Source organism: Monodelphis domestica, chromosome 7, assembly GCF_027887165.1.
Source record: "Monodelphis domestica isolate mMonDom1 chromosome 7, mMonDom1.pri, whole genome shotgun sequence".
Taxonomy (NCBI): Eukaryota; Metazoa; Chordata; class Mammalia; order Didelphimorphia; family Didelphidae; genus Monodelphis; species Monodelphis domestica.
This window is the reverse complement of record NC_077233.1, coordinates 150,406,225-150,431,695: the sequence shown is the minus strand read 5'-3', so window position 1 is coordinate 150,431,695 and position 25,471 is coordinate 150,406,225. Positions and strand designations below refer to the sequence as shown.

General features: G+C 38.7%; 1 protein-coding gene and 1 long non-coding RNA gene across 3 annotated transcripts in view; one reads left to right on the top strand and one right to left on the bottom strand.

The window, feature by feature from the left end:
- The window catches only part of PRKCB (protein kinase C beta), a 677,822-nt gene that overhangs the window by 584,399 nt on the left and 67,952 nt on the right, over positions 1-25,471 (top strand). For both annotated transcript variants that reach the window (XM_001363029.4, XM_001363115.4), the window contains exon 16: positions 5,483-5,623. In XM_001363029.4, coding sequence (XP_001363066.1) covers positions 5,483-5,623 — 141 coding nt within the window. The remainder of the gene's footprint in view (positions 1-5,482; positions 5,624-25,471) is intronic.
- The window catches only part of LOC103096345 (uncharacterized), a 90,000-nt gene continuing 73,606 nt past the window's right edge, over positions 9,078-25,471 (bottom strand). Inside the window, exons 4-5 of the long non-coding RNA XR_008913571.1 lie at positions 11,909-12,140; positions 9,078-10,921 (exon numbers count right to left, since the gene is read on the bottom strand). This is a non-coding gene — a long non-coding RNA (uncharacterized LOC103096345). The remainder of the gene's footprint in view (positions 10,922-11,908; positions 12,141-25,471) is intronic.

Below are 25,471 nucleotides of genomic sequence, written 5' to 3'. Positions count from 1 at the left end.
TGTAAGTATGGTAGTGTGCTCAGTATAAACAAGAAACTTCAGAGCAGGCGAACTTTTAAGGGGGAAACAAAGAGTTCCGTTTTGGAAATGTTGAATTTGAGAACTGAACAGGACATCGAGGTAGAAATGTCCAGTAGACAATTGTTAGTGCAGGACTATAGATTTAGATCAGAGTAGAATTCATGTATAACTATATGTCATCGCATAAAGATGATAATTGAACCCATGGTAATAGATAAAAGCATGTCATCTACCATTTTTATAAGTGTGCTACTTCTGTTTAACAAAATGGCAGAGATTCTATTTTATCGGTTTTCATGACAGTTCTGGGCAATCTCTCTTCCAGACGTTCTATATTTATCATTCGTGAGTAGTATTTCTATTTATCAGGAATCAAAAGGGAAATAAACAGTGCCACATATGGTTGGCAAGGGATATGCCCCCTATTCAGTCAGAGTAAGGTGGATGAGATTCCAGTAGGGAGATATAGCAAGACAGAGTAAATACACAGGAATCGTAGTAACCATACCAAAGACAATGAGTATCCCTTCTTCCTTTAATTATCATTTTTATATAACTGACTCACAGATTTTTATATCCAGTCTTGGGCTTTTCCTTGAGCTTCAACCCTTAATCACCAACAGCATATTGAACATTCTAAATTGTATAACCTCTCAAATTTACTCAAAATAACTCATTTTCTTAACCCCAAACTCACTCTCCAAATTTCTCTGTTGAGGGCACCACGCATCCTACCCATTCCCCAGGTTTGCAACTTTGCCACCTTCTTTTCCTCATTCTTCCTCACCCTACATGCCCAGTTAACTGCCAAATTTTACTGTTTTGATCTTTACATCACCTCTATCTTTTGTCCGCTTCTAACTCCTAACATAGTAATTGCCTTAATTTCAGCCCTCATATCACCTCTTGCCTTGATTATTACATTAGCCTCCTAATTGGCCCTGCTGCCCTATGTCTTTTCCCATTCTGCCATTCTCCACACAGATACAAAAAGTGATTGTCCTTAAATAAAGGTCTGACCGTGTCATTGCCCTACTCAGTAAACTTCAGTACCTCTCTATGAGGGGCAGCTAGGTGGCCCAATGGATAGAGTGTCAGACTTAGAATCATGACTCCTCTTCCTGAGTCCAAATCTGGCCCAGATACTTACTAGCTCTGTGACCTAGGACAAGTCACTTAACTCTGCCTCAGTTTGCTCATCTGTTAAATGAATTGGACAAGGAAATTGCAAATCATTCCTATATCTTTCTCAAGAAAGCCCCAAATGGGATCATGAAGGGTAGGACATGACTGAAGAGGACTGAACAACCACTGAAAACTTCCCAGCTGCCTCTAAAATAAACTCTGAATTCCTCTGTTGTACCTTTAAAGTCCTTCAAAACCTGGTCCTTACTTACATTCTAACTCTGTGATATGTTGCTTTCCTTTCCATCCTATACTGTTCCTCACATATGGCACCACACCCTCTATCTCCATTCCTTCGTCCTGGTCATTCTTGGAAAGAACTCTTTCTTCACCTCTTCCCTACAACATTCTTTACTTCCTTTGAGATTCTGATGAAGTACCATTTTCTACTGGATACCTTTCTGATCTACTAGAAACCATTTCCTCCAGCTGCTAGTTCCCTCCATCCATGAACTACTTCATCTTTTTTTTAAATTAGTATTTCTTCTGTTTAGATTTCTGTATGACTATCTTGTCTTCCCCAACTGATTGTAAGCTCCCTGAGAATAGAAACTTTTCTTTTTCTTTTTATTTATAGTACCTGACATATAACAACCACTTAATAAATGACGATCGATCAATTGTTTCCACCACATGAAAGCAAGTAACAACTAGAACAAACAAGAAAATGACAAAGGCAATGTTAACACTGGTATTCTGCTGACCTAATCACTTGCCTTGGAATTTCTGGGGCAAAGTCTTGCTATTTAATTGCTATGAGCAAGTGCCAAAACATAAAATAACCTGGCTCAAAAACTGACTCAAATCCCAACTAGGAACACTTGCATATGTGCAATGTCAACACGTCCCTGGAAGTAGGGGTATGAATGTATGTCTTCCTCGATATTTATGCCACTTATTCTGCCCCAGGAAGGCAGAAATCTCTGGTTAGTCGATATCCAGTACTTGGGATGAGGGAAGCATGAAGACCTGGGAAGCCAAGCTGAAGAGGTCAGATCACAAAGAGCTTATTATGACTAATTCTCAAACAGGTTCTCTCATAATATCTGTGCAATATCTATCTATCTATCCATCTATCCAGATCTCTCTCTATTCATCTATCTCAAAACATATGAATACTTTTAAGACATATATGGATAGAATTAGGGATCAAACCTGTGATTTCATAGTATAGAAAACTCCCAGGTAAAGAAGCTATTTCTACTACCTTTTCTGCAATTCTTAACATTAAATGTTATAATATTAATTAACTGAATATTAAAGATTTATCTGGGGCACTGAGCTATTGTGGCATCCCTAGGATCATGCAACATGTATGTGTCAGATGTGGCACCTGAACCCAGGTCTTCTTGGCTCCAGGGACAGCTGTCTTTCCATTCTACCATGATGATATCCATTAATATGGAATTCTAATACTGCCTCTGATAAAAAAACAATAATTTATTGAGCTTCATTTTTTGATTAGGAAATTATCATACTCATCATTGCACGATCCAGTACTACCATTTACATTCCACCCACACTAGATTACTTACTGTTCCCTATAGGAAACAGAACATACTACCTAGTTCACAAAAACACAGAATTCCAGATATGGAAGAAGCCACTCTAAATTATAGCTGGTAGAAAAAAATGCCTTCTATAGTATACTCAAAATTAGTCTATCCAACCTTGGCTTAAAGACTTTTAATGAGAGGGAACTCACTACCTGGGTTCCTGGCAATCCAATCTTTTTTTTCTACTTCTTAACATCAACTCATGCCATTCTTTACACTTAAAAGTCCTTCCCTTTCTCCACCTATTGAACATCTCAGCACTTTATACACAACCCAACTAAATTGTCACCTCTTCAAAAGAAGTTATCTCTGACCCACCATTCAAAAATGACCATCCTAAGCAAGTGTGGTGGTGCTTGCCTGTAGTCTCTGTTACCAGGAAAATTTAGACTCATGGAATATATGAACTTGGGAATTCTGAGTTATACTAGGATTAAAGCCAATCAAATTCCACACTAAGTCTGGCAGCAGTATGGTGAGGCCCTGGGAGCAAGAGGCTATTAGGCTACTTATGGTGGGGTCAAATGGCCCAGTTCAGAAACAGAACTGGACAAAATTTCTCTACCAATCAACAGTGAGATCTAGCCTATGAATATCCCCTGTACTTCCAGCCTAAGTAAAATTTGTTGTTGTTCAGTCATTTCAGTCATGTTCAACTCCTCATGACCCCATTTGGGATATTCTTGGCAAAGATAATGGAGTGGTTTGCCATTTCCTTCTCCCCCTCATTTTACAGATGAGAAAACTGAGGCAAACTGGGTTAAGTGTCTTGTCCAGGGTCATATTGCTAAAACATTTCAAGACATCTGTGTTCTTTATGAAACCCAAAGCAAAGAGGGCTTCAGAGAAGGAAGCATCTGGACTGGACTTAGATCTCTGAGATGTTAGGGCCATTTGAACAGGACACACACACACACACACACACACACACACATATATCATATATATATGAGAGAGAGAGAGAGAAAGAGACAGACAAAGAGAGAGAGAGAGAGAGAGAGAGAGAGAGAGAGAGAGAGAGAGAGAGAGAGAGAGAGAGAGAGAGAGAGAGAAATTGGTAATGCATTAGCCCCATTTTTCAGATGAAGAAACTGAGATGCAGAAAGTAAACTGACTTGCCCTTTCAAGGTCACTCATATAAAAAGGGAGTGGCAAAGAAAAGGGTCGAAGCCTAGGTATTCTAGCTCTCTGCCCAATACTCATTTTACTACACAGCTGCCTTTCACAACTGCCCCCAACTATATTGAAGACTCAAGATCAAATAAATTTTCACACCATTTTAGACTGGTTTAAAAAAAAAGGAAGGCTGTTTTGTTTGTGCCTCAGAGCTGCTGTTCATCTTTTTTTTTTTTTTGCACTAGCTCAAAGATACAAAGATGTCAGGTTGATAACTAAGTAATTTAAACAGCAAACCAGAGAAATCTCAGTGGAATTGAGTCTAGTGTGTGATCCAGGAAAGGGAAAAAAGAGCTATGTGTGTTTTGACTATTTAATGAGCTTTAAAAAGTAATTACTGGTGACCACTGTTTGCTGTAATATTTTGGCAGTTAGTTAAGGGAAGCAGCCATATGTAATGGAGTGAGCCCCAGACTGGGACATAGGATCCTGGGTTTGATTCTTATTTGCCTTAACTGAGTCACTTCCCATTTCTGTGTCCCAGTTTTCTCATATGAAAAATGGGGGAAGGGGACTATTAGATCTACTCTAAGATGTCTTCTTATTCTATTTTAATATTCTACAGTGATTTATTATTTAGAGATTTACAAATGGTATCAACAAAATTCGCAGTACAGATTTTTGAAGAATTCAAAGCTGTCTTCATGAATTATACCTGTAGCTTCCCAAAATTTGTTCCTAGAAGAGATGGCTGTGTTTAAGTAGTCCAACAATTAAAAATCAAACCAACTCAACAGACATTTATTAAGTATTTTCTGCATTCAAGGCACTGGGCAACACAGCAGTATGGCATGGTAGATAGAGAGCTTGCATGCAATTAGGAAGACCTAGCTGGGGTCAAGATCCCCCCTCGGCCACATACTGGCTGTGTGATTCTGGGTAAGTTCACTACCTTCTCAGTGCTGCCCCAGGATGCTCTTTAAGATTTGAAGTTGGAAAGCAGGTGGAGATCTGAATTGATAGAAGAAACTTTCACATCAGGAATTTTCTACATTAAAGATGTCACAGATCTTTTTCCAGAATTAAAATTTCCAAGTTCTTATGCTGAGCACTGGTAATACAAAAATGAAAAACACCTCCTGCCCTCAAGGAGCTTGCATTTAACTAGGTTTCAACTTGATTCTGTTTGAGAAATTTTTCTCTGAAATAAAGTTGCATTAGATAGTGAGGCTGAGGGGGCAGGCAGCTAGTTGCCTCAATGGATAGGAGAGCCAGGTTCAAATCTGGCCTCAGACACTTCCTAGCTGTGTGACCCTGGGCAAGTCACTTAATAGCCTTTACTGCTCTTTGGCCTTAGAACTGATACATAGTATTGATTCTAAGAGGGAAGGTAAGGGTTTAAAAAAAATACTGATGTTGATTATGAGGGGCAGGCAGATGCTGGCAAGAGCATCTGAATGAAGGATGGATGGGAGTGGGGAGGGCAAATCTTTTAAATCCTTTAATTCATTTTCTTTATTAATTCAGCTGTGAAATAGCGTTTCAGTGTATTAAATCTCCATTTCTGAAACCAATTGAATAAAATATTTCTCTTTCTCTTGAAGCTGATGACCAAGCACCCAGGTAAACGTCTCGGATGTGGACCTGAAGGTGAACGAGATATTAAGGAACATGCATTTTTCCGGTATATTGACTGGGAGAAACTTGAACGCAAGGAGATTCAGCCCCCATACAAGCCAAAGGCTGTAAGTCAACTATTTGAATTTTTTTCTCCCTCTCCCTCTCTTGCTCCTCTCCTTTTCTCTGTCTTCTCCTCCCCTCTCTTCTATTCTCCATGTCTCACTTCCCTCTGATTTCTTTTGCTCTTTCCTTCTCTCTCTCCCCCTCTAACATCCTCTCTCTCTCTCTCTCTCTCTCTCTCTCTCTCTCTCTCTCCCTCTCTCTCTCTCTCTCCCTCTCTCTCTCTCTCTCCCTCTCTCTCCCTCTCTCTCCCTCTCTCTCTCTCTCTCTCTCTCTCTCTCTCTCTCTCTCTCTCTCTCTCTCTCTCTCTCTCTCTCCCTCTCTCTCTCTCCTGATTAGAGTATGTGTACTTTTGTCACTGAGACATAGACATGTTGTAAATACTTTTGTACTTCTTTATGTGTCTACATAGGCTTAAATACAAAAAAAAAACAAACAAAAAAACAAACAAACAAACAAATATGGCTGCCTGAAAAATATGCACTTACCCACAGATTTAAAATTTGAACTCTACACATAGACCATTTGCCCTTTAGAGTTATAAGAAATGTATTAGGGCTATTGAGTTTTGATTTTACAGTTATAATTATAATAAATGTCATAGGTGAAAATTTTTGGAGAATGGTTGGTTCTTCATCAGACCAAATAGTTCTGCTCTCCTTGTGGGCTGTGATGAAGAATCTAATTTCACCTGGGTTCTTTCCTTTGGTTTGATTATGTCACTTTCTCTTCATACTGGTGTTGAAAAGGTCACATTATTTATCTCAACCATATTTAAATTTAATTCAGAAACATGCCCGCTGTCTGAGTCAGTAATTCGAGGTAATTCTCTGATCCACTTCTCTGCCCAAGGTGACACACAGGACAAATAAGAGTTGGAATAGTTTATGAATGTTAGTCAGCCCCCTCGAGGGTCTTGGCTGTGGGACTAGCCTTGACAATTTTTCTTTTATAATTTAAGAACTTAAGTTGCACAGTTCTCTAAGGTGTGTGTGTGTGTGTGTGTGTGTGTGTGTGTGTGTGTGTGTGTGTGTGTGTATGGACATGAGAATGTGTTCTTGCATACTTATAAATGTTTTCCCCTTGTGCTTGAAGGGATTTGTCATAGCTAAGGACCCAACAGGGAAGAACAATTAGCCCTCTGATTAATTAAGGTTGTGTTCATACCTCAAATTAGGAAGGCTAATTCTTAGAGGTCACAGGTCATGGAGTTTCCAAACTGGATAGAAGGGACTTTAGAACTCATTTAATACAACACTGTATTTCAAAATAAAAAGGTATCTGAAGTGCTTAGAAGATCTGTCCAGCTAGTCAGAAGCAAAACTGGCTCTTAATTTTGTCTATTTTTTAAAAAAATTTAAATGGTACTCTATGACTTAACTAGCAGTTTCATTGTGTAGAAATAATTTGATTTTAGGGTAAAAGATTTAAACATTATCATAGAATTACATATCATAAAAACTTGGAAAATCTAGGGTAGTCTAGTTCATTCAATGTAAGAATCTCTTCTATTGCAATCATGACAACTTCAATTTGAATATCTCTTGTCAGGAAGCTCACTACTTTGAAAAGTAGCTTGTTGCATTAATGGATATGTCTAATTGGTAGAGGCTCAGCTTCATTCATGTTAAAATTAAGTCTCAAACCTTGTATATTTTGAAGACAATTAGAATACCTACTTCTTCACAATGGATTTGGGTTGTTATTCAGAAGCTTCCAACACTTCAGGACTCCATTTGGGGTTTTCTTGGCAAAGATACTGAGGTGGTTGCCATTTCCTACTCCAGGAAATTTTACAGATGAGGAAACTGAGACAAATAGGATTAGGGGATTTGCCCAGGGTCACACAGCTATTAAGTATCTGAGGACGGATTTGAAGGAAGATGAGTCTTCCTGATGCCAGACCTGGCACTCTATCCACTATAATGACCTAGCTGCCATGTTTGAAGTCAACACTTACATCCCCAAAAAATCTGCTCTTCCTAGAAAAAAGCCACCTCTAAGTCCCTCAAATATTTCTAATAGAACAGAACTTCAAACCTACAAGGATTTCTCAATACTGACAGGTATGCCTGAGAAAATAAGGAAGGTCTCCAAAGGTCTCAAGGGCACAGCTGTTGCTATCCTTGTGGCAGTCATCATTGCTTAACCCTTTGCTGAGATACTTGTCTCTAAGACCTTAGACAGTTTACAGCATAGAAAACATGAGTTTTCTCAGTGACACATACAACCCAAGGGTATACAAATATAAACATGAATGGAAAGCCTCTCAGCTAATCACACTTCCCAGAGAGCCCAGGCTCTTCCATAACCTGGTTGACTCAGCTCATTTTCTTTCCTGGCTACCAATACCCATCACTTAACAACTAAGTCTGAGGATCAATTTAAGGAATGTCAGCTGAGAGGCCTGGACTTACCTGCTTTTACAAGCTAATAGAAAATGAGAGAAACAGCTAGAGAGAGTGAGAGAGAGAGAGAGAGAATCAGAGAGAGAGAGAGAAAATGAAGGAGGGAGGGAGAGAAGGGAGGGAGGGAGAGAAGGGGGAGAGGAATGAGAGGGAGAGAGCAAGAGGAGGAGGGGAGAGATAGAGAGATAGATAGAGGGAGACAGAGATAGAGGGGGGGGAAGGGAGGGAAAAGGAGAAAGAGAGAGAGAGGGAGGGAGTGAGAGAGAGAGAGAATCAGAGAGAGAGAGAATCAGAGAGAGAGAGAGAGAGAGAGAGAGAGAGAGAGAGAGAGAGAGAGAGAGAGAGAGAGAACAAGAGAGAGAGAGAGAGAACTGGGGTCTTTATTATGACTCCTAGAAGCAGCTGATACCTTCCCATCTCCATAGCTTTGATGTCTCTTGGAATGAAGGGACCTTTCACCAATTTGTAAACATCTATCTTAAAGTTTTCCAAGAATGGAAATAATATTCCAAATATACTCTGCCCTGGGCAAAGTACAATAGGTCTATTATTTCCCCTGATCTTCTATCAATACAAACTCAAATTTTCCTGATATTTTTAGGAGCTGTTACCATTCTATTAGCTCCTATTAAGTTCAGATTGAGTAAAAGTCACAAGATTTTCTTTTCCCATAAACTGCTCTTAAGCCAGATATCTCATTCTCAGATACCCCATTCTCATGACTTGATTTTTTTTAACTTAAATGCAGAACCTTACAAGTATTTTCAGTTTTATGAATGATCCTCCCTAAGTGAAAAGATTTCTAGCATGGACCTATCAACCAACTGTTAGTGACTGGAAAATGAGGTTACTTAAGTTCGGGGAGAATCATCAATGGAAAGTCGAATACCAAGTAATGGTTGTTTTTTCAAACACGGCAACTCCTGAGGATTATGACCCTCTCAAGATGGTCAACTAAAGCAATAGGATCAAACTCAAACAGAGATGGGGCCATTAATCCCAAAAAAGGATCCCTGCAGGTCATATATTTAAAATGTAAAATTATCTCTATTTTATTATATTTTATTTAATCATTTAAATGTTGTCCAATTAAATCTTTTTTTTTTAAACCCTTACCTTCCTTCTTGGAGTCAATACTGTGTATTGGCTCCAAGGCAGAAGAGTGGTTAGGGTAGGCAATGGGGGTCAAGTGACTTGCCCAGGGTCACACAGCTGGGAAGTGTCTGAGGCCAGATTTGAACCTAGGACCTCCCGTCTCTAGGGCTAGCTCTCAATTCACTGAGCTACCCAGCTGCCCCCCCAATTAAATCTTAATATGGTTCAGGTAGCAGTTGGGAGTGATGCTGTCATGCTGCCCACTGACCATGTGTTTGATGCTTCTGGACTAAAGCATGGAAGGTTTTCAGTCTGAGTCAGTAGGTGGATTATTTATACGGACACGATCACAAGTCCTTGAAATGTAATGGACATAGATCCAGACTTGGAGTCAGGAAGATCTGGATTCATATTCTATCTTGGACACTAGTTGTTGTCAAGACAGCTCATTGTGCCCCAGTTTCTTCCTTGGTAAAATGACCTGATGTCCTTTAAGTCTTCTTTCAATTCCAAATCTATATATCTATGATCCTAAATATTGAAACATGCATTTCACTTCCTCATTTGGATTCATTATTCCTTCCCATTGAGATTATGTTTTTATTCAATCGTTTAACATGTTGGTTCCCTCTCTTATCTTTGTATCATCTACATATTTGGTAATCAATCTATCCATATCTTCATCCTAGTCTTTGGAGTATTTTTATGAGTATGAAAAACATTTTACATACTCACACATACACATATCCTTTACATAATGTTTCAGAAATCCTAGTGAGGTTTTAATCTATTAAAGCTTAAAACTGCACTAAGACTTTTGAGTATGTATATGTGGATGCATATATGTATATACTCACATTTGTGTGTATGTTATATATTTTTCTATGTGATATGTACTTTTCTAACCACAATAGCTTCATTATATAGATAATACAGATATTACTATCCCTTCTTTACATATGAAGAATATAAGAAATTAAATGACTTGACCCTGGTCAGATAGCCAGTAAGAGGCAGAATTAGAACCCAGATATCTCCCAATTCCAAGACAGAAGGTCATAGATCATCTGGAGCTGGAAGTCACTTTAGAAGTGATCTAATCCAGCTGCCTAATGTGACAAATGGAGAAGCTGAGGCCCAAGGTGGCTAAGTGTCTTGTTCAAGGGCGCATTGGTGAACAAGTGGCAGATCTGGGATTGACAAGTCACATAGAGGCTACATGAACCCAAAAAGGAGAGAAGTCATTATTCAAAATGTTGGATAAATCTGAGCCCTAAGGCCCTCCACTAGAGGCTCAGCTCTATATTGACTAGCCCTCTCTGAGTTTGGTTACTTAGTCATCTCAGGGTCCAACTAATGATACTGTATATTATCAAAGCCATATTTCTCCATTGTACACAGATATCATAAGGGACTTTGCTAAATGCCTTGCTGAAGTTAATTAACTGACTGATACAACAACTCTAATAAATGCAAAAGGGCTTAGTTCAGACCAATTATCATGTGTACAACACTTTCAAAGATCTGCAGGCTTCTCAGGGTGGGTGTTCCTTCCTTCTGCCAATGCAGATGACAACTTGATCATCTGAGGTGGAGCCACTCTGAACTTCATAGCTCAACTGGCAGAGATGCTTTCTGTCCTTGGGCCTCTACCCCAATCCTTTTCAGCTTGACTGGGTCCTTCCATCTGATGTTCCCTGGCATCACCCTTGAAATACCAGCCATGTAAATAGGACCCTGGTTAATTAAAATGATATTTCATCTTCTTTCCTGTACCTTCACATCCCAAATGACTGGTACCTATAGAAAAAACAAACAAACAAAAAACAAAAACAGGGAAATATACAACAGAAAACACAAGATCAGAAGACCTGGGTTTAAATCCCAGCTCTCGTACTTGGTAGCTACAAGACTTTCAGCAAATACCTTCTCACCCATCAGGGGGATCCATTTCCATCTCTAAAAAGATGGAAGTCGACCTTAGTGATTTTTGAGTCCCATTAAAAATTTTTAAACCATTCCTAAGTCTTGGGAGTAGGGAAATTTAGCCTTGTATAATTCGCAGACCCCTGGATGATCCAATGACATTAATGTATGGGCATGAAAAGGATTCCATCTCGTCCTAGGACATGTTGTGTGCTATGCCCTTCAACTGGGTGGATGTGGAGCACCCCACGTAACTTCTTCCAACAGCCAATTCTCTGAACCACAGTCTAGATGCATACTGTGCTCCAGGAGTGTAGCCTCAGGTCATTCCTGAAGTGCCACATGGAGGAAAGGTGGGAAAACTATCTCCTCATTGAGAAATCCACTTAAAATTGGCTCATGAGTTGTTTGAGAGAAGGCTGGATATGAAGCCTAAAAAACAAAATATAGCTCAGAGTGGGCAGCTGGATGACTCAGTGGATTGAGTCAGGCCCAGAGATGGAAGATCCTGAACCTGACCTTAGATACTTCCTAGCTGCATGATCTTGGGCAAGTCTTCTTCCTTGGAACCAATGCACAGTACTGATTCTAAGACAGAAGATAAGGGTTTTTTAAAAAAGTAGGCTCAATAATTAGGAAGTCTTAGATCCTGGAAGGAAAAAAGGGGTCTCTTTCTTTAAAAGAAGATTTCCAAGCTTTCTGAGCAATATAAGAGGACACCCAAGCCCCCAACCACAATTCAATGCTAAAAGTTTTGTGTTTGTTGTTCAGTTATTCAGTCATGTCTGACTCTTCATAACCCCATGGACCATAGCAAGCCAGGCCCTTCTTTACTATCTCTAGAAGTTTATTCAAGTTCACCTTCATTATTTCTATGGCATTGTCTATCCATCTCAACCTCTGCCATCCCCTTCTCCTTCTGTCTTCAATCTTTCAACATCAAGGTCTTTTCCAACGAGTCCTGTCTTCTCACAGCTGCAAATACTATTGTTGTCCCATATTCCACAATCATTTCTGCAAACTACACAAGGAAGCCTCCTCAATGGAATTCTTAAGAGAAATGCCCTCCTCAGGTCCCAGTGAGTTACTTATTCTGCAGGAGACAAAGGAAATGGAACAGTGATGTCAGAATATCATTCAAATGTAATAATAGTTAGCATTAAGATTTAAAAGCACTTTACAAATATTCTTTTCATTTGTATTATTTTCCCCTCATAACTAATAGGTATATACTATATCATCCCCATTTTACAGATAAGGAAACTGAGGCAATCATAGTGACTTATATGATTTGTTCAAAGTCACACACAACTACTAAGTGCCCGAAGGAGTATTCAAACTCAGTATTCCAGTATTTACTAGCATTATAAACTGGTATTGTAAACCACTACTATATGCTGTTTATTGTGCTTGGGATTGAAGAGAGAAAGATGAAATGAGCTGTCATCCCTGACTTTAAGGAGACTCTAAGTCTAGGAGATCCCCATATGAAAACCAAGATTTAAGATGTTAAGCATCTATGGGAGACATCAGGCAGAAAGGTGTTCAAGGTTGGAAAGGGAAGGACCATTTCCAGGGGGACCTCTTAAGCTTGTAATAGCTTTTACCCCATGGACATAGACTTTGGGAACTCAAGGTCCCCTTCATTCTCCTATGTGCCACTGGAGAAAAACTTTAGTCTTCAGACTTTGGACACTACCATTAGTATAGGATATTCTCTTCTCTGAGTTAAATTTGCCAGTGGCATTCTGTGTTCTGTGTGCTGAGATATTTTCTTGATTCTAAGACCCTCTCTCCTAGGCACTGAGGTGTATCATTCAGAGTGATAGCCTTAGAGTCACCAGGCCCTAATTTCAGGTTCTCTTGCTAACACATACAGACTGTTTGACCCTGAAAAATTCACTTTAACACTTGGTACCAAGGCAAATCTGGCCTTAAACACTAGCTGTGTGACCTTGGGCAAGTCACTTAACCTTATTTGCCTAAGTTTCCTCAATCTATAAAATGACCTGGAGAAGGAAATAACAAACCACTTCAATATTTTTGCCAAGAAACAGCCCCTCCCCAAAATGAGGTCACGAATCATCAGACACAACTGAACAACCACCACCACCACCACCACCATCACCACATCAAGCAACCCTCCTGTAAGCTGCAGAATAGTTATAGCTCTGTCTTGGTACACACTTTCCCCACCATGATTTCCCTCTGGCAGTTAAATCATAAGTACACACATACACACACATTCCACAGTTTGGAATTCCTATTGTGAACCCCCCCCCCCCAGGGTAGCACCATCTGGCCTCCCTTCTCCCACCTCTGTCCTCTTTATCTACCTGTTGTATGTGCCATTGGTTTCCAGTGGCTTGTGGTAAAGCATGAACACAAGGACGTGCGTTACATAAAGGATATTAAAAGGAATAAATTCATCTGTCAGGACTTATTGATTCATAGATGCTATTAAACCAAGTGTTGTAATAGAAAAATCAAGTAGCAATAACAGAATAATATTCAAAGAGCAATAAAGCGTTCTATTATTGTATACTCAGGAAAATAATTTCAAAAAAGGATTCTAAAGGTTGTTTTCAGCCCTCTCTATTCCAGAGGCAAATGGCTCCTTGGAGGTCTTTGTCTGAAATCATGCAGAAATATAGCATAGCTGTAGAGTTGTTGAGCAAGCCCCTCGAGGGTACCTCGATCTTCATGGGTACCAGAGGGATACAGGATCCATACTCAGAAAAGGGGCGTCTCCTTGGACAGATTTCTGAACTGTCTTCAAAGAATGCCAAAGCTCCATGGGATGGAAGAACCCAAAAAAGGGAATAGCAAACTTGACAACCAGCAAGCTATACATGAAGGAAATGTAAATTATAATCCGATCAGGTGGTAGAATTTCTCTGGCATCATAGAATATAAAAATGTCAAAGTTAAAGGACTGTTAGAACATAGAATTTCAGAGGTGGCAAGGCACCTAGCCACTGTGTAAGGTTCTGAAATGCACAGACAAAAAAAACCCAAAAAAACGCTCTTGCCCCTCAAGATGTTTACATCTTGCTCAGAATAGACTAAATGTCTTAATAAGAATAAAAATCTTAGAGACACACCAACAATTCAGGCAGGGTGGAGAGGGAGAGAGAAATAAGAGAAAATTTCACCGAGGAAGTGGAAGCTGTTGAGTCTTTAAAGAAGGAAAACTTCTGAGAAGCAAAGAAAGATGTTAGCATGCATATGGAGAAGGGCTTTTGGGAATGCTTAGAGATAAGAGATGGATCACACTGGAGAGGCAGCTCATAGTCCAGAGTGGATTAAATGTAGAGTTTGTTTTAAAAAGGAAAAAAAAAGGTTATATATATATATATATATTTCAGTCTCTCTCTTACATATATATAATAATAATAATATAATAAAATAATAATTATATATATATAAAAGAGAGACTGAAATGGGTAAATGAAACCCAAATTGTGGAGGGCATTTAGTGCCAAGCCAAGGAGTTTGAGAAACAACATACTGCAGCAGATAAAGGGCAAGGTTTGGAGTCATGAAGTTCTGGATTCAAGTTCTGCCTTCACATGCAATAATGGATAATCTTGGACATCTTATTTAACAACTTAGTGCCTCTTGGTAATCTTTCTTAGAACATAAATCCCAGAACCATCACTACTGCCAATATGCATCAGTGGAGAGAATTCCCTCTCTCCACCTACTTCCTAAAAATTCAGTATACCCATAAAATCCTAGGTTTAGATTTTTTAAAAGGAGTATGGCAGCAATAGGGGACCCAACATAGGTGCCACAAAATAGGGATCAGAAAATGAGAAGAAGAGCAGCATGGATCAGTGTGTGCTCTTTCAAAGTATTTTGGCAACTGAGTGGAGGATGGATTAGAGAAAGAAGAGGAAGCAAGGAGACCAGTTAAGAAATAATAGATCAGGTAGGAAGTGACAACGTTCTGAACTAGGGTGCCAACTATGCAAGTGGAGAAGAGGTAATGGATATCAAGAGATTCTGTGAAGATTGGATCAACAAAACTTAGCAACTGGTAGGATATGTGGACTAAAGGAAAGTGAGGAGTCAAGGATGATGCCATTAAAAAAAAACAACTGGTGACTAAAAGAACAGTGGTACCTTCAAAGAAAATTTTAAAGTTTGAAAAAGAGATGGGTTAAGGTAGAAAAATAAAAAGGTCCATTTTAGATAAGTTGAATTTGAGATGGCTATACAAATTTTTAAACCCTTACCTTCCATCCTAGAATCAATACTATGTACTTTTTCCAAGGTAGAAGAGTGGGAAGGGCTAGGCAATGGGGGTTAAGTGACTTTCCCAGGGTCACACAGCTAAGAAGTGTCTCAGATCAGATGTAAACACAGGAATTCACATCTCTAGACCTGGCTCTCAAGCTACTGAGCCATCTTGCTACCCCTGGCATTAATTGAGTAGTTAAATCCCAAGATAATGGTAGATGAAGCTCATAAAATATTAGGGCAGGAAAGGACTTTAGAACAAAAAATATTCAAATTGGAAAGGACCTTAGAAAACAGATCACAGAATGTTGGAACCAACAGGAACATTAGAGGTCATCTAATCTTATTTCATCATTTTACAAAGAAGAAATTGGAGTTCAGAAAGTAGAAGTGACTTGCTTAAGGTCTCACCAAGATAGCAATACAGAGAAACAGAGGTAGAGAGAGGTAATAAGAAAATTATTGTTATTCTTGACTGTGTCCTTCTTCTCACTCTTCCATATATAAATTCTCCTTGTGTCTGTCATTTATCTTCTTTGGGGAGGGGGCGGCTTCTTTTCTTTCTCCTCCAATTCCAGATTTTCCAAGTGCTCAGCCTTTATCCAAAGGGTTAGATACTAGGCATCCTTCATCTGAAGGGCTCTGCTCTGTCCAAAATGTTTTCTGAAGACACTTCTCACTCTATGCAATGTGTCCTTGCATCCTGATGAATGTCCTTTTCAATCTAAGGCCTTGAAATGGGAAGCAAGCAAGCTTTATCGATTCTCTCCTAATGGTTTGCCTTGGGAAATCTTTCAGTAACAGTCAAGGGAGAGCAATCTGTGCAACTGAATCAGTTCAGGTTTCTGGTGCCTGCAGATTTTGCTCAGAAAATATATTGCCCTCTCCAATCGACAGTAACAGACCCACGTGGGAGCTACCAGGGTCAGTGCTGCTGCCCCAGTACAACCAAGTGTGGGGTTGGGATTGGAGAAGGTGGGTAGTTACCAAGAGAAAGGGACCCCTAAAGAGTGCCAAAGAGAACAAAAGAGCCCAATCCACCTCGGTCAAATTATATCTGAAAACATGTCCAGTTTTAGGAACCACATTTGGAGGTAAACATTGACAAGCTGAAGGGCTCCAGGGAAGAGTGAATGGCATGGGGAGAGAAGTCAAAGTTGTTTTATTTGAGGATTGATTGAAGGAACAAAGACATTTAGCCTGGATAGGACAAGTTTGGGGGTGGGGATGATCACCATCTTCAGATATTTGGAGCAGGGCCATATTTCTGATGATCTGGTTGAATGGGTGGAAGTTTCAAGGAAGCATATTTAAGCTCCACAAAAACTAGAATGTTTTAGTGCTTAGAGTTCTTCGACTCGAGAAGATACTGTCTCATCAAATAGAAAGTTCCCTGTAACAGGAGAGTTTCGAGGAATCCTAGATGATTAGTTGTTGTGGGTATCGTATAAAGATTTCTGCCTTTAGTCATTGTGTGAACTAGATAACCTCTGAAGTCATTTCCTTCTCTGGGATTGTATGATTTTGTGCAATCATGTTTAGTCTGGAAAGAGGGATAAATTTTCAATACAGATATTAGGGCTATGGAAGATAAATTGCAAGAGAAAGTAGCTATTTGCTGATGAAGTAGATGCTGTCCTAGAGTGAATATAAGCTGTCAATGAAAGAAGGGTTTTGTGGGAAAATAACCCTTATGAACATTTTTGCTTGGGTTCCTGAAGTCAACTGAGTGGTGCTGAACCTGGAGTTATGAAGACCTGAGTTTAAATCCTACCTCAATGCTTCATTAGCTGTATGACTTTGGGCAAATCCCTTATCCTCTCTCATTCAATGTTTCCTCATCTGTAAGTTGGGGATAATAATAGCACCTACCTTCCAGGGTTTTGTGAAATAAAATATTTGTAAAGCATTTCACAAACCTCAAAGCACTATATGCATTCTATTATTATTAAATTCATACCATTGTTATGAAAATTATATTTCAAATTTTGGGCTTCTCAATTATATCAGTTTATCAGTTTAAATTTCAACAGGAAGGCAAGGCTTGATAGAAATAATATTGGTTCGGTAATCAGGTGACCTGAGTTTTATCTGTCTCCCTGTCACTAAATTTTGTGTGACCTTAGGAAAGTCACTTCTTCTCTTTGGGCCTCAGTGTCCTCACCAGTTTAAAAAAAAAAGAGAGAGAGGGGTTTAACTAGATGATGATTGTGTTCCCTTTCAGCTGTAGCATACTTTTGTTTTAAGATTCTTTTCACTTCTGACATTCTGCATTCTTTGTTCTGAGACCAAGCTCTAATGCTCTGTGATTATCCACTTTTATTTAAGCCTTCCTTGTGTACACTACCACCAGCCTCTTCAGGTGGTTGTGAGGACCAAATGAACTAACTAGTGGACAAAAATCACTGTCTTAATAAAATATTACATTAATGTTGGCTCTTTTTGTTTGCTGGTTTATTTATTTCTATGTCTGAAGAAATAATTCAAGGACCAAGTGATAAGGGGGAAAAAATCCTTTCACTTCTGAATTCCAAAAGCAGAGCATTCATGGAAAATTAGGTCAGGTACTTTAGATGATTTCTAGAATCTTGAGGAAATTTAAGCAAAAAGCTGTGAGATAGCCACCAAAATTAAAACCACATTTTTGTTGTTGTGATCATCATTGTTATTCAGTTGTTTTCAGTCATGACCAATTCTTTGTGCCTGCATTTGGAGTTTTCTTGGCAAAGATACTGGAGGGGTTTGCCATTTCCTTCTCCAGGTCATTTTTCAGGTGAGGAAACCGAGGCTAACAAAAGCTACAGAATTTGCTTAAGGTAAATAGCATAACTAGGAAGTATCTGGGGCAGGATTTGAACTCAGATCTTGCTGACTTCACATCCAGCATTCTATTCAGCTCACCACTTATTTGTGCTCACAATTGTAAGTTTCCCCTCTCCCATTACTTTGTATTTATTTATATGTATTTTGTCTTTACTTTTGTATGTTCTCTTTCCTGATTACAAGTAGGTTTTTAAAGGGAAGGGACTACTGCACAGTGCCTGGCACACAGTAGGGACTTAAGAATTGCAAGTTGATTGATATTATTATGCCCCTTAGTAGCTTGAAGTCTAGCTAAGGAGACAGGACATAGATGTAGGAAAAGAGACATATTTTAATTTCTCAAGCATTTTCCCAATGCTTCTCCCAATGATTAATAACCTATGCAGCTCTCTGAATGATATTCTCCCTGACTGAGAATGGCAGCAGGGTCCTGGAACCAAGTTAAGAAGGTTTGGCTTGGTATAGCAGAAAGATTATTGGTCTCAGAATCAAAAGACCTGCACTCCAATCCTACCTTCCACTCCAACTGGCTAGAACTTGATTCCTCTGAGCTGAGAGGTCTTCTTCTCTCATCTTAAACGATTTCCCCTAAAAGACTATTAAAAAAAAATAACTTGGCAAACCAAAGAACCCTGTAAGTTATTGTTGTTATCATTCTCTTGAAGTCAATAGGCACAGATTAAGGTCCTATTTTGTGCAAAACCCTATACTACATAGGCATGAGAGAGACAGAGACAGAGACAGACAGAGAGAGAGACAGAGACAGACAGAGAGACAGAGAGAGACAGACAGACAGACAGAAAGAGCCATAGAGAGACAGAGACAGAAAGAGAGAGAGAGAGAGAGAGAGAGAGAGAGAGAGAGAGAGAGAGAGAGAGAGAAGGAAGGTAAGAGATGATCCTTGCCCCTTTGAGCCTAATTGGTCCCAAGAAGGTCTCCACTATGCCATGAAGTTTCTTTTATTTCCACAAGGAGGATAGGGCTAACTTCACTCTCCAACTTTGTACCTATGGTCCCCTTACCAGAAAACTGCATTTCAGAACTTTACTGTTTTTCAGTCAGTCAACAAGAATTCATTTAGTCCTTACCAAGTGTCAAGCATTGCATTAAGTTCTGGGAATAATAATTCAAGCAGAAAAAAAAAACAGTCTCTGCCCTCAAGAAACATATTCTAATGGGAAGAGATAACACATAAAAGGGAGCTGAAAAAGTAGGGAAAGAGATGAGGAAGACACCTTCTGCAAGGATATGGTAAACTAAGTCTTACAGAGATGAGGCAGGAGAGCAGACTAGACGCCTCTTTAAAATAGAGGTTCTAAGAAGAACCAGACAATCAGAGGGAGAGGTCTCAGAGATAAGGCGTGAGATGGAGGGAGGTTTCAAATGGGGAAGTAATTCAAGGAACAGAGTGAGCTTCCAGAGTGAGGATGTTTCTATGGCATGAGAAATATTCCCAAATAGTACTTCATGCCCACTATAGGTGAAGCATAGATCTGGATTGATTTCCAAGGATTAAGAATGATCATAAGATCTTATATTCAGCATTAGAAGGGATTTTGGTTGTATTAGTCTAGCCCCTTCATTTTACAGATAAGGAAACTGAGGTCCAAAGGGATTCAGTGACTTGCCAAAGTCTCCAACTAAGGTTCTCTGACTCCATTTCCAGTGATTCTTCCCACTTTGTTAGCCAGTCACACCCTTGGCCTGCCTTCCCTGTGACTAATAGTCAAAATTCCCAAAATGGCCAAGTGGAATTAAGGGGTCTGTCTGTGGTAGGGTTTAAGGAATTACTCAGAGGCCAAGATTCAGAATGTTCATTTTGCTTTTAGCAAGTATTTAATATAAACGTTGGAAGAATGAGTGAATAAATTGGCATAAAGTGGAGTATTTTTCTTCCTGTGAAGTTAACTGGTCAAAAAAGGAATTGAACCCTGAAACTTGTCTTTTTAAATGCTGTTCCAATTCCTGAGTAACCGATCCAGAAACACTTTTGGATAAACTCTTCTGAAGCTGACAATTTCATTTTCCCTATAAATTTGTTAGAGGCACTGGTAAGAAAACTTAATCAATAACAAATGATAATACTGATGGTAACTGACATTTATATAGCACTTGATGGTGTACAAAGTGTTTTCCATAGATTATCTCATTTGAGCTGAATTTCCACAAATATATATGAAAAGGACCTCAGAGATGATTGAGTCTAACCCCCTTAGATTACAACAAGGAAGCTGAGGCATTTGATCCTCACAATCACCCTGTAAAGTAAGAAGGCAGTGTCAATTCAACCAAGAAAATAATGAACTCCTGGATGCAGAATATTGTGCTAGGTTAAATGATCATTTGAGGCATGTTCTGTCTTCCCTACCATTTAGCAGCAAACACTCTCTAAAGTGGGCCAGTTAGTGGTAACCCACCAGAAGGATGCCCATGCAAAAAAAAAATGTATCTGAAGCCAAATTTATTGATGTGAAATTTTCTGGGTACAGTCAGCTGACTCATAGCCTCTTATCAAAGTATATAACGAATATAAATAAATAAATATATATATGCATATATATATATATAAAAATATATATATATATATATAGCGACTGAAAAGTGAGCACTTAGAATAGGAAGTTCAGAGGAAAACAGATTAACAGAACAAGTTTGAAAGCAGCATATTAAATGTATTACATGCTTTAAAAAACAAGCTGTATGTAATGCAGATTTATTGTTCCATATATAATCTTTTTTTTTTCTGTTCTAGTTTGTATGCTGGAATGTTTTCTTTCATATTCATTAAATTCAGAATTTTTTTAATTAAAAAGTAAATTCCATCTGAAACACTTTAAAAGATGAATAAAACCTTAGACAAGTTTTATACTCACTACTGATCTGGCCTGTACAAGTGTCAATATCTAGGACATACTCCTATGAAAAAAAATGGCACCCAAGGTAAAGGCACAGGAAGTTTTTTTGTTCCTTCCTTATGTATCTAAGAAACCTCAAATCCCAACATGGAAAGGTAAATGTGGTCATTCTAACAAAGGTCCGTGGACTGTATATACCATCTGCCCTGACTTTCTGCCAGTCCCCATAGTTTTCCCCACACCCCTGGACCTAACTGATAATCGTCATTTCTGCTGCTTCCGTGTTTGCTCTTTGTAAAGAGAAAGCGATTAGGTGGTTGAAACACTCAATAGTTTGAAATAAGGGAACAGGGTACTGGAAGGCTGACAAAGCAATGCTCTTCTTCCCCATTTACTTTTAATACTATCCTTAATTAAATGTCATGTTCATGGCCCACGTAGATCACCAAATCATATTGCATTACTCAGATCACTCTGGGGGCTCCAGTGATGAATTGCTCCAAAAAAAAATAAAATAAAATAAGGCTCTTCATGAGTCTCAGATTTGCAGTAATTCTGTTATTTGAAAACATTGTTTATCTATCTCAGGCCAAAAGCTTCAACTCAGATTTTAATGAGATGAAATTCTGTTAGTATAACATTCTGTGCCAAATCAAATTGCCCTTTAAACTCTGCGAGCAGCAGCTCTGCTTGGGTGAGTGTGTTTGATGTGATGATGTTTCCCAATCAGAGAGAAAAAGTGGAGCCTTTGTCTATTTCTGCCCCAAATCCAAACTCTAGCTTTAAACAATGACTTTAACTTTATGGCAATGTGTTTTACTTAAATATAAAATCAAGTGTTCTTCCACTACTTCCTTTTCTCCTCCTTCCTTCCTTGCCAAAATAATACTTATGGGCCAAGTTTCACTAGCTGAGCAGTTTTATGAGTATAGGGACTCAATGCATAGATCATCGCCTCTCCAGCCTTAATAATAATTAGGATATCTATCTGACTGCAATAACTCATCAATTGGCAGCCAGTTGGTGATGAAGCTCTCTACCTTCATCAAGGATGGCATTCAGATGACAGAGACCTAAGCCATTGCCAGGCCTGTTTCTTGAAGTCGTTCCAGCTGGGTAGGATTGGGCAGACATTGTGGTCTGCTGGATTTTTTTTTTTTTAGAATCCAGGGTTCATCTCCACACCACAGTGAGGCAGCAGAGAATGCCTGGATTCGTGGTAAAAGGAAGAAGGTACCATAAAATTGCAGAAGAATAAATGTGGACCTGATTTTTAAAAAAAGAGAGAGAGAGATCCTATAAACTAAACTACAAAGTGAAGTTGAGTTTTCATTCCAAATTAAATTCTGGATTTAATAATTAAATTATTTAAAGAATGTATAATGAACAGCTAGGAAAGAAAGCAATGACCACCAATAATATGATTTATCAGGCCAATGGGTGGGGATGGAGGGCAGCCAAATCTCATTTCCTTTTCTGACAGATCTATTAAACCTGATAGATTAAGATAATGCTATTGCCATAGTCTGTCTAGATTTTGGTCAAATATTTTACAAAGCCTCTCAAGCCACTCTTATGAAGAAAAAACACAAAAAGATATGGGTCACATTATAATACAATTAGGTAGGTTAGGTATTGATTGAATGACCAAAGCTAAACTGAAATTGAATCCATGTCAACTTGGGCAAAGGTCTCTTTTTGGATGCTTTATGGATCTGTACTCTTGGCCATGTGTTATTTGATAGTTTTCATAAATGCCTACAATAAAGATATAGATGTCATTGTTTATCAGGTTTGCAGATGGCACAAAACTATGAGGATGACAGTCATGATCCCAAAACATTTTTATAGGCAAGAACACAAGGTTAGATTTAATAGGAAAAAATATGATCTTACACAGGTTCAAGAAAATCTTCACAAGTGGGAGATAAGTGAAACATGACTAATAGTAGTTGGTCAGAAAAGATTATCTTGGGATTTTAGTGGACTTCAAGCTCAACGAGTCAACAGTGTGAAATGATAGCCAAGAAAGATAATGCAAGCTTAGGCCAATGAGAGACAAATCATCTGGGATTCAGAAGGTTTCTTGTTATGCTGCTGTCCTGTTACGACCACTTTGGAAGTATTGTGTTCACTTCTGGGTGTCACATTTTAGGAAAGACGTTTATAAGAAAGGAATAATCAGTAGTATGGTAAAGAACCTCATGATCTTGCCCTATAGGAATAATTTGGAGGAAGTCATGGTATTTGGTTAACTTAAAGAAGAAGCATTTAATGGAGAGATGATGACCATCTTCAAGTATTTTAACAATGTATTCAAGTATTTTACAAAGCCTCTCATGTCACTGTTGTGAAAAAAATGAAGCAAAATGAGGAAGAGAGATCATACTTATTTTACTTGGTACCAAGGGGTGGAACTAAGAACTATGTGCAGAAATTGTTAAGAAGAAATCAGTCAGTTATTCAGTCATTTTTTTTCAGTTGGTACAGCTCTTTGTAACCCTATTTGGGATTTTCTTGGGAAAGATACTGAAGTGATTTGCCATTTCCTTCTCCAGCACATTTCACACATGGAGAAAATGAGGCAAACAGGGTTAAGCAACTTACTCAAGGTCACACAGCTAGGAAATGTCTGAGGCTAGATATAAGAATTTATGAAGTGGAGTCTTCTGATTCCAAGCCCCATGCTCTCTCCACTGCCCCTGTAAAGAGGAATATTTAGGCTTGATGTACCCTCGCAGAGCTAAAAGGTGAATGTGTTGCTTCAGGAAGTCATAGGTTTCAGATAACTTCTTGTCAGATACGTTGAAGAGGGAATTATTGTTCAGACATGAGTTAAGCCCTATGACTTCCAAATTTCCTTCTTTGAGAACTTCAGTAGAGGGTTTGCCAATCAGAAGTAAAAAATGTAGCCTTTACATGTCACCATTCAACTTCCAGATGGAGATTTTAAGAAATGGGTTTAACTTTGCTAATATGTTTGACTAAAGTAGAAATTTTCTCTATCTCCCCCACTGATAATTATTAATTTAATTTTTCCTCATAACTGATTTACTTTCGTTATGTCTCTAATCTTCTATGATATCACATGTTATCTTGCTTCTTTAACCACCCTTAGAACACAATCATTCAGATAGTTGTCTCAAATTCAACTGTACAAAAAGCAAGTCCACAAGCATTTCTTAAACATATGAAGTAAGTCAGGCACTATGTTAAGCCCCAAAGATACAAAAAAAGGCAAAGAAAAAAATCTCTGCCATCAAGAAACTTTCATTCTAATGGGGGAGACAACATGCAAGCATCTACGTACATACAAAACATAGCTTTCTCTCAAAATCTACCTCTCCTAATTTTTCTGTGTTGAGAAAATGATGTTTTTTTCCTGTTATATATTTTTATAATCTAGGAGTCATCTTTGACACTTTACTCTTTTCCCCCCACCCCTCCCAATAGCCAATCAGTTGCTAAATCTTACCAATTCCATCTCAATATCTCTCAGACCTGTGTCCTTCCCTTTATTTACATTGTAGCCACTCTCATCCACGCTCTCCTAGAAAATTGTGGGAGCCCCCTAATTGAAGTCGTATCTAATTTCTTTCTTCTACAATCCATTTGCCATGCAACTTTTGTATTAATGCTCCTAAATTATTGGTCTGCTCATGTCACTTCCCTCTTCAAGAAGCTTCAGTGGCTCCCCATTGTCCTTACTATAAAATACAAACTCCTCTTTGGTATTTAAAGCCCATCATAGTCTGGCTCCAGCTTTTCTTTCCAGGACAATTACAAATTATTCTCCCACATTCTACAGGTCAGCCAAACTGTACTACTTATTCTTCTCTGTATAGAAGGAAAGAAAAAATAAGAATTAATTAAGCACCTACAATGTGTCAGGTTCTGTGCTAAGCATTTTACAAATACCTGACTTGATCCTCACAACAACCTACCTTGGAAGGTACATGCTATTATTATTCCTATTTTATAATTGGGAAAAAAAAACTGAGGCAGAAAGAGGTTAAGTGATTTGTCCAGAGTCCTATATAGACAAATTTGGTCTGAAGCTGTAGGAGTAAAAATGAATAAATACTGCTAGTATTTAAAAATATATAGGATTTTTAATACTAAATCAAAAGAGAGGGAAAAGAAAAAAGGTTCTTTCAGTCAAGTGAGCAGAGCAAAAAGAGGCAGGCTTATACCTGTAGCACTTTACCAAAAGCACAAGCTCTGAAAAAAGAGCCCCTCAGCATGGGTCTCAGCCAAATTGATCTCCTAAGCATCCTTACGTAAAATGAGAATGTAACTTAAAAGGATGCTGGGAATGTAGCTCAGGTGTTGCAAATTTTCCATCTGCACAAGGCCAAATTTGAACTCAAGATGTTCCTGACTCCACATCCAGATCTCTGTGCCATATGGTACCACCTAGCTGCCTCTTTGCCTTTGGACAGACTATCTCTCAAGCTTGTAATATTCTCTCTCTTCACCACCATCTCCTGCAACTACTAGC